The sequence below is a fragment of the Cnephaeus nilssonii genome (genome assembly GCF_951640355.1).
Source record: "Cnephaeus nilssonii genome assembly, chromosome: 10".
NCBI lineage: Eukaryota > Metazoa > Chordata > Mammalia > Chiroptera > Vespertilionidae > Cnephaeus > Cnephaeus nilssonii.
Window position 1 is genome coordinate 92379568 of NC_137081.1, and position 15204 is coordinate 92394771.

General features: G+C 40.1%; 1 protein-coding gene across 4 annotated transcripts in view; it reads right to left on the reverse strand.

The window, feature by feature from the left end:
• Positions 1-15204, reverse strand: part of IWS1 (interacts with SUPT6H, CTD assembly factor 1) — a 46322-nt gene that overhangs the window by 21885 nt on the left and 9233 nt on the right. For 3 of the 4 annotated variants that reach the window (XM_079781778.1, XM_079781779.1, XM_079781781.1), the window contains exons 3-5: positions 5070-6138; positions 4039-4228; positions 3426-3483 (exon numbers count right to left, since the gene is read on the reverse strand). In XM_079781778.1, the coding sequence (XP_079637904.1) occupies positions 3426-3483; positions 4039-4228; positions 5070-6138 (1317 nt within the window). The remainder of the gene's footprint in view (positions 1-3425; positions 3484-4038; positions 4229-5069; positions 6139-15204) is intronic. The other variant, XM_079781780.1, reaches the window with a different exon arrangement.

Consider the following 15204-nt stretch of genomic DNA (forward strand, 5'->3'; position numbering starts at 1 on the left):
TTTATCAATTTTTGTTTTGTATGTACCTATTTGTTTTGTATGAACATGGCTAGGTACAATTTTAAAAACTTCTACCAGTATAAAGTGATTATCTTTATCTCAAATGTTTTTTAACTTAAAGTCTATCTCTTTGCTATTCATATAGAGCTACCATTTTTTTTTTTGGTAATGTTCAGATAAAGTATCCTTTTCTATCCTTTTATTTTCAACTTTTTTTTATCTCGTTACAGATGAATCTTGAAATTATTATACAGCAGGTTTTTTAAAATCTGTCTGACCATCTTTATCTTTAAAAAAAATTTTTTTTATTGATTTTAGAGGGGAAGGAAGACGGAGAGATAGAAACATCAATGATGAGAGGGAATCACTGATCATTTGCCTTCTGCACACCCCACAATGAGGATCGAGCCTGCAACCCGGGCATATGCCCTGAGCAGGAATCAAACCTTCTGGTTCATAGGTTAATGCTCAACCACTGAGCAACACTGGCCAGGCTCATCTTTGTTTTTTAACTGGAGCACTTAATTCAATTTAATGAAATTTCTGATATTACCAGAGTTTAAATCTGTTCCCTTACTATGTAATCTTCTCAGTGGTCATTTAGAGATTACAAGGGGCACCCTAACTTATTAAAGTCTAATGGGCTTTTACAAACATTTGCAAAGGCCTGTGAACACTTCAATTCCATGTATATTCCCAATTTGTTACTGCTGTCACGTGGTTTAGTTTTACATATACTTTAACCACACCAGACATGATTTGTTTGGTATAGATAACACTCACTTAGACTTATCCACATAATCTTGTTGCTTTCTTCCCTTCCTGCATCCCTCACCTTCCATTTGAGACTTCCTTTCTGCCTTTAGCATGTCCTTTGGTGGTACACTGCTAAGATGAAATGAGGAAATGTTCATTCCTGACAAGTGTTTTTGCTGAACGTAACAGAGTTCTAAGTTTGCAGTTATTGGATTCTATTGTTTCTGTTAAGAAGTCAGCTGTTAGTGTAATTGTAGTCTCTTTTTTTGAATGTAAATTTCCCCACCCTAGCTGCTTTTAAGATGTCTCTTTTCTTTGGTTTCTTGCAATTTTACTGATGTATTTAGATAATTTCCTTATTTATTCTGCCCGTAATTTATATCACTAGATCAGTCTATATGTGTCATTTCTTTAATACTGCTTCTTCAATGTGTATTTCTTCTCCTTCTGGGATTCCAATTCACTATGTTCAACCTTCCACATGTATAAATTATGTTTTATTCTTACATTTCCCATACTAATATATCCCACTTTATTCTAAATAGTTCCTACTAGCCTATCTTCCAGTTAACTCATTTTCTTTTCAAATACATCTAATCTGTTGTTAAATTCATTCAATGAATTTTTAATTTCAGTAACTGTATTTTTAGTTCCAGAATTTCTCCTTGGTTCTTTTCCAAATCTGCCTTACCTCTTAAGAATTATTTGCGCTATCAAAATTTTAATCTTTTATGTCCCTGACCATATATATATATATACTAGAGGCCCAGTGCATGATTAAATCATGCACGTGTAGGGTCCCCTACACACTTTTGCTTTTGATCACGGGGGAGCTGGGTGCCTGTCCGCTGGTGCAACAGGCCTTTCAGAAGCCTCTGGCGCAGCGGAGGCTTCTGAAAGGCCTGTCCGCTGGTGCACCAGGCCTTTCAGAAGCCTCCGGTGCGGCGGAGGCTTCTGAAAGGCCTGCTGCCTGAGCGGACAGGCACCCAGCTCCCCTGCTTTTGATGGTCCGTGGCGGGACGTGGGCTCGCTGCCCCAGAGGCCCCTTCTGTGCCGTAGCACAGCCATGGCGCAGACGCTGAGCTCACGCCGCCGCTGGTGACGCGAGCTCAGCGTCCCGCTGGCCCAATCGGCCACCCCGAGTCCCGCCCCCCCGCGCCTCCTGGCCATTCGTGGGCATAGCGAAGGTACGGTCAATTTGCATATTTGTCTATTATTAGGTAGGATGATATATCTATATATATCTATATATATATACATACACACACACACACACACACACACATATATATACACATATATATAGATATATTTTAAGGTAATATCTAAAATTCCTATATCTGGAGCCCCTAAGTCTATTTGTGTTGTCTGTTTTAGTGTTTTCTTTTTAACGTTATCGATGGTGTATCATAAACTATAGAAATATTTTGAGGCCTACAATTATGTTACCTTTGTCCTAAAAGGATTTCTGTTTGTATATCTCAGGTGCCCAAGAACACTAGCCAACAGGTTAAGAATCATTGTGATCAAATTTCTAAGAACAAGGTTCTTAGATTGCTAGATTTAAGCTGGCCTAAAATCTGAGCAAAGGCTATTTCACTTACAGGTCACCCATGGTATTTTCAGGGTCCTCTAACATCACTAGGCCCTCACCCCCAAATTCTGTCTCTTGAGCCTTGAGGACACCAAAATATGATCAGCCTCTCAGCCTGAACAGGCACACATCCCAGAAAAAGCAGTTTTACATGCCGAGTTTACTCTCTTTAGGCTTCTATCTCTCCTGGTTTTGACTTAGAAATTATCTGCTACCTTGTTCCTCTGATGATGAACACATTTGGCTAGACAGAAGTTCCATAACTATTGTGAATCTTTCTCTTTAGCATTACAATGTGCCTTCTGTTATCTCTTACTGTGTTCCTTCCCTTAATCCAATTTTGCCTGTTATTTTTCTTTTAGGCTTTGCAGACCTTTTTATTTCACTTTCGGAATCACTTTGTTCTAGAGTTTTAAAACATATACACTGAGTGGCCAGATTATTATGATCTCTAACGCATAATAACCTGGCCACTCAGTGTATATCCTATATAATAAAAGGCTAATATGCAAACTGTCCCCTCGACCAGGAGTTCGACCAGCAGGCAGGCCAGCCAACCGCCCATGTCCCCTCCCCCTGGCCAGGCTGGCCGGACCCCACCCATACACAAATTCATGCACCGGGCCTCATGTATATATATGTGTGTATACACACACACACACACACACTGAGTGGCCAGATTATTATGCGTTCAGAGATCATAATAATCTGGCCACTCAGTGTATATACATATATTTTTATTGATTTCAGAGAGGGAGAAGGAGAGATAGAAATATCAATGAGAGAGAATCATTGATCCGTTGTGTCCTGCACGCCCCTATTGGGGATCAAGCCCACAACCCAGGCATATGCCCTGACCAGGAACCTCCTGGTTCATAGGTCAACACTCAACCACTGAGCAACACTGGCTGGGCTAGAGTTCTATAAAAATTTTTTTTTAATTTGAAATAAAAATTTTTTTATTGAATATATCATAGTTGTTTATTCCTATTTATTGGAATCACCTATTAGAGAACCACTACCATAAAAGCAAACAAAAAAAGTCACAAAGAAAGTATTTCCATCTTATACTTACTGTAAATTCTTCTTCCTCTTCATCACCAGATTCTCCAAATATGTCTGCTATAAGATTTCTAGAAGAGAAGAAAATATAAAAAACTGTTCATTTGCTTTCTTACCTGCATAGAAACCTAAACTCTTCTTGTCACAGGGTATAATGTCATATAGTAAGATTGCCATGCTCATACCCGTTTTAGTGAGTTTTGATAAAAGTACACATTGAAGTGGTCATTACCCCAATTAAGATGAGAACAATCCCATCCTCCCAGAAAGGTTGCTTGGGGCCCTTTCTAGTCGGTTTCCCACGGCAACATCCTGGAGCCAATCACTATTCTGATTTCTATCACCGGATTAGTTTTACCCACTCCTGAACTTCACAGCAGTGAATTGGGACATGTCCTCTTTACTACTTTCATGAAAGACCATATTTTTGAGACCCACCTATGTTGTAGTATGTATCAACATTTTAGGAACTAAAAGCCTACACCCCCAATGTCATGCAATTAGACAAGATATATTGTACTATACCTCAACACAAAATTTTAATGCAAGTGTAAAAACTTAGAAGACAAACTGTGTTCTATCACCTTATATGAGGCCTTGAAAACTCATGTTATCATGTCACTTACTCTTCTTCATTCCCCGACTCACTATCACTCCCAAACAGATCCTTCTCTTCACTTTTCTTATCAGATAATTCTTTCCCTGCTTCTTCTTCACTGTCAGATGCTGTCGTCTTCTCTCTTTTGCCCGATTTGTCTGATATGACATCACTGTCAGAGTCCTCTGCGTCAGAGACAACACGGCTCTTCTTTGCTGCTGTAGAAAAAGAAATCATCACTGATCTTATTCTGTCACAGTCATTGTATGACTAAGAACAAGTACTTAAAATGGAAGTAGGTGGCAAAAATCAAAGGCCTCCTGACAGTTTTTAGAATTAAAAAACCTAAAAGTTTCATTCAGTCACCTTACAATTATTTATTGTTCAGAAAAAAGTGGCCAAAAGGTAAAAAATGAAATAGCTACCTTTACTTTTGGGGAAGAGAAAATAAGACAAGGCTGATGTACCTAACCAGAACACCTTCTAGGCGGCTTAGTATTAGCAGAGTTAAAAGGCTGAACATTCTTTGGTGGAGCCACATCGCCCCTGATCATTACTGGAATTTCTCATCTCCCTTAGAAACTCGCACGTGTGGTGCTTTTTCCTTCTCTTGGAACAACTGTCAGGTTAGAAGGGAATATGTTCTTGCAAAAAAGGTAAGTTTCATAAAAAGGTAGTCAAGTAGCTAAGACTAAAGCACTCTGCAGACATGGCATCTCTAAATAGAGGCACACACGTGCGTGAGCCCTGTCCCTGTCTGGGTGGCTTCTAGGGCATTAGCTGGCTGGTCTCACAGCTAACTCTGGTCAACACTTGGGTTTCCATATAAACATTGTTCTTGGAAATATTACCTTCCAGTAAAAAATACTACATCTTTCATATTCCCATTGAAATGAAAGCAGTCTAGCGTATTATTTTGAGGCAGTCAGAACTTAAGAAATGCTGTTAGAACTCAGAAGAAATGACAGATCTAACATTCCACAAAGAGACAGAATGCTTTAGTTATAAGCTTGGATGGTAAGTAAAGCTATGGCTAAACAGCCCCAAATAATTCCTTACATGCTTTCTCTTCTTCACTGTCAGAAAGTACAGCAGCCTTTCGCTTTGCTGCTTTCTCCTCCTCCCCTTCTTTTTCTTCATCGTCCTCACTGTCAATTCTTGGCCTTTGGGGCTCTTCCTCCTCGCTGTCAGAACTGTGAAACCTTTTCCTGTCTGTGTGGCTATCTAAATGGAAGGAGTTATTCTGCACTTCTGTATCCTCCCCCTTATTGTCCCCATCGCTGTCATCATCTGACTCTGGCTTCTGTTTGTGTCTGGAGGCCTCCTCCGTGTCTGAATCACTGGCAGGTCCCTTCTGAGGCTCCTCACTCTCAGAGTCACTAACTCGGGGTTTGGGAAGCTCTTCATTTTCAGAATCACTGGCCTGGTTCCTTGGCGGGTCCTCACTTTCTGAATCACTGATTTGACGTTTGGGACGCTCCTCATTTTCGGAGTCACTGGCTTGATGCCTTGGGGGACCCTCACTTTCTGAGTCACTGACACGGGGTTTGGGGATCTCCTCATTTTCAGAATCACTGGCCTGAGTCCTCTGAGGCTCCTCACTTTCCGAGTCACTGATCTGAGGTTTAGGAAGCTCCTCGCTTTCCGAATCACTAACTTGAGGTTTGGGAAGCTCCTCGTTTTCAGAGTCACTGGCTGGGTGCGTGGGAGGTTCCTCGCTCTCAGAGTCACTGATTGCAGGTTTTAGAGCGTCCTCTGTCTCAGAGTCACTGGCCGGACTCTTGGGGAGCTCTTCAATCTCTGAATCGCTGGCAGGATGCTTTCTGACATCTTCATTTTCTGAGTCACTTGCATGCCCATTAAGAAGCTCCTCGTTTTCAGAGTCACTAACAGGTAATTTCTTGGTCTCCTCACTCTCAGAGTCGCTCCCATGGCGAATGACACCCTCATTTTCAGAATCACTTGCAGGAGGCTCTGCATGCTCTTCAGATTCAGAGTCACTGTCCTTTTGCCTTTGAAGCTCTTCACTTTCAGAATCACTAGCATTAAGATTTGAGGGGTCTTCATTCTCAGAGTCTGTCACATGATGTCTTTTGTTGAGGCCATCCTCTCGATCACTATGTTCATTCTGAAAAATAAAGGGAGAAAAAACATGAGGAAAGTGCAAAAAAAGTTTGGTAGTGAAATGTTAACATTTTTCAACCATTTTTAAAATTGTAGGAATATACACACTTAAATGTAGAATTCTTGTCCTATATCTACACAGTAACATCCTACCTTAAAGGATGCCATCTATCTGTAGAATGGCTAACATGGCTTGAATCCCAAAATGGGAAAGAGACAACCAGCTTTCTCCAACACACATTTATAAAGCATATCCCGATTACTCCATAGACGACTTATAATTTAAAGAGCCAAGAAAGAAAGAAAGTCTAACTTTCTCACATAGTTCTAGCTCCTAAACATAGTTTTCAAAGAAATACAAACGAACATGTACTTAACTTCTTTTAAAAGGGGATTTTACAAGGTTAAAATTATTTTAAGAAAAATAAATATAAAATTTTAAAGGGTAAAAAAAAAAAAAAAAAGGCATGTTCTCCCAAGTTAATCTAAACAATCAAGGAGAGGTGTAGAACATTTACTAAGTACCTAAGCTAGATACCATGTTAGAGTCTCTCCTGTTAGTTCATTTACTCTTCACATGGTAAGAAAACAGGATTGGAGCAGTCTTAATCATACATCTAGCAACCCAGGTAGAAAAGTTTAAGTGTTAGGGAAAACATGACTAATCTAATTATACTGACACAATGTTATATGGAAGTAACCTGAAAACATATATGAACTTAGTATATGTATTTTATAGCTATGTTCTAAAATGCATAGAAAAATATACAAAATTAAACATACGAAGACACTAATAACAAAGTGTTTTAGGATCTGGGGAATATTTTCCCCTTCTAGCATCTTTCAATAACAGTGATAACATTCTGGTTTAAAGAGTGAAAGGATTTCTGGGTTAAAAATTTACTAAGTCTATTTACTAAATATTTCTCTTTAGAATATATGACTGATATTACATGAACTCACCACAGGTCAATTTCCAAGGAACAAAGAGTCTTTAATAATGTATATGCCCACCAATCATGCTATAAAATAAATTAAGTGACAAGAGAATCCAGTGACAAGATAAATGGCATGACAGGTTTTCACAATACCTATACTTTAACGGCCACTTCAGGAGCTGTTGTCTAATGAGGAGCCAGCCAAATAGGTCATACCACTATTATGAAGGTATGCATAATTATTTTGAAAGCCAATAGGAAATGAGCTGAGAGTGAGCTCTAAAAGGTGTGTAACAACAGGTTTTGCATTAGCTTGTGATGACTGAGTTAAGAAGTTAACTAGATTACTGGCGTGGAAAGATACCAGCAGAGGCAACTGAAGCAAGAGGCAAAGTAAAATTGTAACCGGCTCCTGGAATGCTTTCTATGACATGCCCCTGATATATCTCTAACACCATGTTTGTGTTGTGACTCTATTTTAGTTGCAAACAACAGAACCATCTCCAGAAAAAAGAACAATCTTTCCAGAATCAAAGTGGGATAGATGACTAAGACTAGGAAGGGTAGGACAGCTTAGGGAGCTTAGAAAAGGGAACTCCAGGGTCTTTTCACTAGAGCATCGTATAAATGAGCTAGTTAACCCTGCTAAATTTCAGCATCTGGGAGAGATCATCTAGTTGGCTACAGCAATACTAGATGCTGTGAGACTCAGTGATTCAATGGGTTATAGCCAGAGCATGGGCACAACACTGAGAGCCACTCCCCAAATCGAGAGAAACCACAAGCTGAGCAATCATCCCAAAACTTACTCTACCCCGGATTTCCTCACACATGACGCGTGCATTTCAAAACAAGCAACCATTGCAAGGACATTACATATGATAATGATTACAAAACTTATGAATTCCCAACACTTTTAAGGAGTTTCATTAAATCAATCTCTCCATTACTTGTGGCATGGTGGGGAAAAAGGGTTAAGAAATTACTGCAGTAAGAAAGTGCTATTTGATAGACTTGAGTTTGAGAATGCAGTTAGACAATGACATCATGAGGTTTGGGGAAAGAGTACATTAGAAATCATACAAGATTACAAGTTATCAAGACAATATTCCCTGGCCGGGTGGCTCAGCTGGCTAATTGTCATCCTGTGCACTGGAAGGTTGCTGGTTTGATTTCTGGTCAGGGCACATATCTGGGTTGCGGGTCCAATCCCAGGGAGTGTGTGGAAAGCAACTGATATCTCTCTCTCTCTCTCTCTCTCTCTCTCTCTCTCTCTCTCTCTCTCTCTCAGCACGTCCTTAGGTGAGGATTAAAAACAACAACAAAAAACAACAACATTCAAACATTTTAGACTGGTTTCAGATTGAAATTAGTTTAAATTGCAAACCTAAAAAAATCCAGCCCAGCTGGCATGGCTCAGTGGTTGAGCATCGACACATGAACCAGGAGGTCATGGTCTGATTCCCGTCAGGGCACATGCCTGGGTTGTGGGCTCAATCCCCAGTAGGGGGCGTGCAAGAGGCAGCCGATCAATGATCTTCTCTCATCATTAATGTTTCTCTCTCTCCCTTCCTCTCTGAAATCAATAAAAAAAAATGTTTTAAAAATATCCAAAGTACAGTTTAAGTTAGATATGAATACAATAACTCAGTAGTAGGAATTATTTTAAAAATCCCCCTAATTGTCACTGTCAGAGAAACTGAGCACTCTGAAATGACTGTAACACTTCACACCTCCCCTCTTAAAATCATTCACTGTTGTTATAAATAGCTGCTGGTTATCCATATGAACAATCTGGTCATTTATCGCAGCATACATACTGTAGGAGTCACCCTCCTTAGGGACCAGGGCTACGACACACACACAGAGATAAGTGACATTTTAAAATTACAAAGTAAATAATAAACTGTCTTTAAGCGAGTATCAATTTGTAAATTTCAAAGTAGTACATGAAAGTCAGGTAGAAATCCTTGTGAAGAACCCAACAACTTAGTTCCTCAAAAAATGAAATATGGAACTACCATTTGATCCAGTGATCCCACTTCTAGAAATCCTAAGAAACCCAAAACACCAATCAGAAAGAATGTATGCACCCCTATGTTCAATTTACAATAGCTAAGAGCTGGAAAACAGCTCTAGTGCCCACTAGTAGATGAGTGGATAAAAACACTGTGGTACATTTACACCACGGAATACTATGCAGCAGTAAAAAAGAAGGATCTCTTACCCTTTGAGACAACATGGAGGGACCTGGAGAGTATCATGCTAAATGAAGTAAGTCAGTCAGAGAAAGACAAGTATCACATAATCTCACTCATATGTGGAATCTAATGAACAAAATAAACTGATGAACAAAATAGATGCAGAGGCATAGAAGCATGGAACAGACTGCAGAATCTCAGAGGGAAGGCAGAGGGTGGGTTGGTGGGAAGTGATCAACCAAAGAACTTGTATGCGTATATGTGTAACCCATGGACACAGGCAACAGGGTGGTGAAGGCCTGGGGTGGGGGGCAGGGACGGGTTAGAAAGGTCAATGTGGGGAGAAAGAGGACATATGTAATACTTTAAAATAAAGATTTAATTAAAAAAGAAAGATTATAAAGGCTCACATTTTCTGGATGGGGAGATGTTAGCGTACACAGGTAGCTATTAATGTAAGGAAGATAGCTGGATATTCACATCAAGGAGCAAAAGGGAACTAAATCATCTTAATAACCTGGGAAGCTGCAGCAGGGGCAGGACAGCAGCATTCCAACGAGCTGACCGGTGAGCAGACCTATTCCCACACGACAGGAAACTGCCAGAGAGGAGCCTGCATCCTCAGAAGGGAGCGGACATCTCCCCAGGAAGGCCCGTCTGGGACCAGAGCGCCTGGAGGAAGCGCCTCTGCTGGGCACATGCTCAGGAGGAGCTGATGCTGTAATGGAGCCCCTGGACCTGCTCATGGGAGTCAGGGTGAGGAGCCAGAGGGGCAGGCCCGAGCCTGGGACAGGGGAAAGGGAGTCAGATTGGAGAGAGGACCTGAGACCCCCACAGCATTCGCTGGGAAGGAGCCCAATGCAGGCCTGGGAGAGTCAGGAACGTGGGCTGGGCCATCGGAACGGTGCTTTGTCCTTCCTGACCAGGAAAACAGATGGGGGACTGTCAGGGTGGTGCGGTAGCCTGCCCAGCCGCTCGGTTCCCGAGGGTGTATTACTAGCAATTCCCCTGAACTCACAACAAAATCTTGCCATTACATTCTAACTCCTCCGTGTGTGTGCCTCTGACCTTCTGTGCTCATGGCACTGCAAGAGAGCTCATTTTTCACCAGCCACAGATTGACAGCCTGAAAAGTTCCAATGGCCTGCTCCCCAGTGAAATTGGTTGAAAGTATTTAAAAACCACCATTGAAAGCCTCGGGAAATGGTCCTGTAAGCAAAGAACAAACGAAGAAGCATCTCTCCAAGTGCTACAAACACTGGCTAAGAGAATCAAGAGTCTGGTATTTGAACCAAGACCACGCCTCCCTTACAACTTCACACGTCAGTGGAGGAGCCTCCATTCCAGAGTGCTGCAGCCAAGACACAGGGTACCCTTTCCTCCAGCTCTCAGGTGGAGGGCTTTCTTCCCAGGAACAGGACATCAGCACTTCTCATCCTGCTGCAACAACCTACTCTGAAACGAAGTTCCAGGAGAATGCAACCGAGGGGGGTTCCCATCTCCTATGCAGCCCTCAATAGTGCAAAGAAGGCTCTACCTTGGTGCAGTAAACTGAGAACACCTGAATGCCCTTGCTTCAACCTGTGAGGCAGTGGCTCCATGCCAGAAGAGGTAAGCCAAGGGCACTGTCTAATCTCTACCTCCAACTGAGAGCTCAGTGTAGACCTGGGTTTCACTCAGAGAGAAGTTTTCCGTTGTCCCCCACCACCAGTTCAAGAGCCCGGACTCAAAGATGTTGCCTGTAGAAAAAGCAGGCAGTAAAACAGATAGCTCCCAATCCCTCCCCAAATAAACTGGCTTCATCTGTCACCACGCCTAGGGAATTTCAGGCTAAGGCATTTTCAAGAATATGGGAATGTGGTGGAAGGTACTTATGGGAAGTGTTTCCGCAAGGACTCGTGTATAGACCTACTTTGCAGGAGGGAAGCAGAAAATAACAGCTGGAAAAAACCATTCTGGTGTCAGAACAAGTACCAAACACAGACCTCAAACTATTCTGTCAAAGGAGCCAGAATTTGACTGAATTAACTTGTTGATAAAATTATGCTGCAGGAAAATGGAGGCCAGAAGCAGTGGGATAAAATATTCAAAGTACTCAAAGAAAAAAATAACCGGTCAACCAAGAATCCTATATCCAACAAAACCAACTTTCAAAAGTAATAATTATAAATCTAAAGCTGATAAGTTAAAAAAAACATAAAAGAAATGAAAACTTTCTCAGATAATCATAAAATGAGAGAATTTGTCTAGCAGACCCACCATAAAAGAAATATAAAGTTTTACAAGCCGAAAGCAAGTGACTTCAGATGGTAAACATAGAAAACACATGAAAAAACAATGAGCATCAGTCACAATCTATAATAATAAAAGGGTAACATGCTAATTAGACCGGACATCCTTCCGGATGTCCTTCCTGACGAAGCTGGGGCGGAGGGAAGCCAGTGCTGGCAGCTGGGGGAGGGAAGGCCCTCTCTTGCATGAATTTTTGTGCATCGGGCCTCTAGTGTAACTATAAAGGACAGTATAAACGCATGTTTTCTCCTTTCTTATTTTAACGGATTTAAATAGTAGCTGCACCAAGTAATATGTATATAGTGAGAGTTGGGCCTGTAATATATAGATATGTAATCCTATCTAATAATAGACAAATATGCAAATTGACCGCACCTTTGCTACTACGCCCAAGCCACGCCCACCAACCAATCAGGACGAGTGTGCAAATTAACACAACCAAGATGGCGGCTAATTTGCATATCAAGACAGCGTAGAAAGAAGCCAAGAGCTGCCGAAGGGAGCAAAGCTGCGGAGAAGCAAGCAATCCAGGGGGAGGAGAAGGGAGGAGCGGAGGCGGGGCCGGGGGAGAAGGAAGGAGAGCAGGCGGGCTGGCGGAGAAGGTGGGTGGGGGAGAAGGGAGGAGCCCAGGCGGGGCCGGGGGAGAAGGGAAAAGCAGGCTGGCTGGCGGAGAAGGCGGGGCGGGGGAGAAGAGAGGAGAGTAGGCAGGGCGGGGTAGAATGCAGCAGGAAACCCTATTGCAGGATTTTTCCTGCAACGGGAACGCTAGTATATGTATAATATATTTGCCAATAACACTACAAAGGAGGTAGATGGTAGCAGAGCTTTTTTAAGCTAAGGAAATTATTTCAGATGGTAAAGTAATAATTATAATAAGGTATTGTTGGGTTTGTGACATTAACAGAGGTAATATGTATAACAATAACATTACAAAAAGAGAATAAAGCTATATAGAAGTAGTATTTCTATACACCACTGGAACTAAAATACTAGAAATCTAAAGCTGATAAGTTAAGATACATGTGGCAAACCCTATAATAACTATTAAAGAAAGAACTAAAAAAGCATAGTGAACATATTAAAAAATTAAAATGCACAAAGCATAAAAAAAACCACTACAATAATTTATTAATGGATACACAGGGGAAAAGATGGAAAGTGTGACATCAAAAACATAAAAGGGGGGATAAAATAAAAATATAAAGGTGTGTTGTGTTAGAAATTAGGTTATCAGCTTAAAATAGACTTATAAATATGTTATGTAAACCTCATGGTAATCCACAAAGCAAAAACCTATATAGACAAAAAGTAAAATGAAAGGAATCAAAGCATACCACTATAGAAAATCTTCAAACCGCATAGGAAGAGAACAAGAGAAGGAACAAAGGAATTATAAAATAGCCAGAAAACAATGAGCAAAATAGCAATAGAAGTCTACACCTATCAATAGTTATAAGTGTAAATGGACTAAATTCTCCAATCAAAAGACATACAGTGGCTGAATGGATAAAGTAACAAGACCCATCTCTCTATATTTTGCCCACAAGAGACTCCCTTCAGCTTTAAGGACACACACACTGAAAGTGAAGGGATAGAAAAAGATATTCCATACAAATGGAAAACAAAAGAAAGCAGGGATGACTATATCAGACAAACAGGCTTCAAGTCAAAAACTGTAATAAGAGACAAAGCTCATTATATAATGATAAATGATATATAACCCAACAAGGTGTTAACACTTATAAATATTTATGTACCTAATATCGGAGCACCTAAGTATATAAAGCAAATATTAATATCCCTGAAAGGAGAAATAAGACAGCAATACAATAATAGTAGGGGACTTCAATACCTCATTTTCAACAACAGATAGATCATGCTACTAAACTACCAATGGGTCAAAAAGAAATGAAAATATATCTTGAGGCATATGAAAATGAAAATACAACATACCAAAATGTATGGACATAGCAAAAGCAGTTGTAACAGGAAAGGTTACAGCGATAAATGCCTACACCAAGAAAAAAGATCTCCAACAACCAAACTTTACTCCCCAATGAACTAGAAACAGCAGCAACAAAGGAAGATTGAAATAACAAAGATCAGACAGAAATAAATGAAACGGAGACAAAAAGGACAATAGAAAAAATCAGTAAAGCTTACAAACCACTAGAAAGTCAGAATTATAAACAACTATAATGGATACCACACAAATAAAAGAACCTTAGAGAGTAAGAACAATTATACCCCAACAAACTGGACAACACAGAAGAAATGAATACATTCCTAGAGACATACAACCTACTAAGACTGAATCACGAAGAAAGAGAAAGCGGAACAGACTAATTACTAGTAAGGAAATTTAATCAGTTATCAAAAACCTTCCAACAAGAAAAGCCCAGGAATAGATGGCTAGTGAATTCTACCAAACATTTAAAGAGTTAATACCAATCCTTTCAAAAAACAAGAAAGTTAAACATCCAAACTCATTTTATGAGGCCAGCATTACCTAGATACCAAAGACGTATAAGGACATGACAAGAAAAGAAAACTACAGGCCAATATTCCTGATGAAATAGATGCAAAAATCCTCAACAAACCTAATTTGACAAAGAATCATACATCATGATATAATGGGATTTATTCCAGGGATTCAAGGTGATTCAAGCAATGTGGCACACTATACTAATAAAATGAAAGATAAAAAATAGTATCTCAACAGATGCAGAAAAGGCAATGACAAAATTAAACACCCATGCATGATAAAATGCTCCACAAACTGGGTATAGAGGGAATGGTACCTCAACATAATTGATTTCAGAGAAGAAGGGAGAGAGAGAGATAGAAACATCAATGATGAGAATCATTGGTGGGCTGCCTCCTTCATGCCCCCTACCAGGGATCAAGCCAGCAACCTGGGCATGTGCTCTGACCGGGAATTAAAGCATGACCTCCTAGTTCATAGGTCGATGCTCAACCAGTCAGGCTGAAAGCTTTCATTCTAAGATCAGGCAGGTACAATAAGGATGCTCACTCTCTCCACTTTTATTCAATATATAGTACTGAAAGTCCTATACAGAACCATTAGGCAAGAAAAATAAATAAAAGCCTTCCAAAATTAAAAGGAAAAAGTAAAACTGTCGCCATTTGCCAATGACATAGGACATACAGAAAAGCCTAAAGACTCTACCAAAAACTATTAGAACTAACAAACAATTCAGTACTGTTTAGGGATACAAAATCAATACACAAAACCCAACTGTTTCAATCTACTAACAATTATCAGAGAAATGAAGAAAACAATCTCATTTACAGCTGCACCAAAAAGAATATTCTTAGAAATAAATTTACTCAAAAGTGAAAGAGCTGTACACTGAAAACCATAAGACTGGTGAAAGAAACTAAACACATAAATAAATGGAAAGATATTCATGTTCATGGATGGAAGAACTAAGATTGTTAAAATGTCCATTATTACCAAGCAATCCCTATCAAAATTCCAATGGCGTTTTTTTCACAGGAATAAAACAATCCTAAAATTTTCATGGAAACACACACACACACACACACACACACACACACACCCAAAACAATCTTAAGAACAACACTGAAGGGATCACACTTCCTGATTTCAAACTA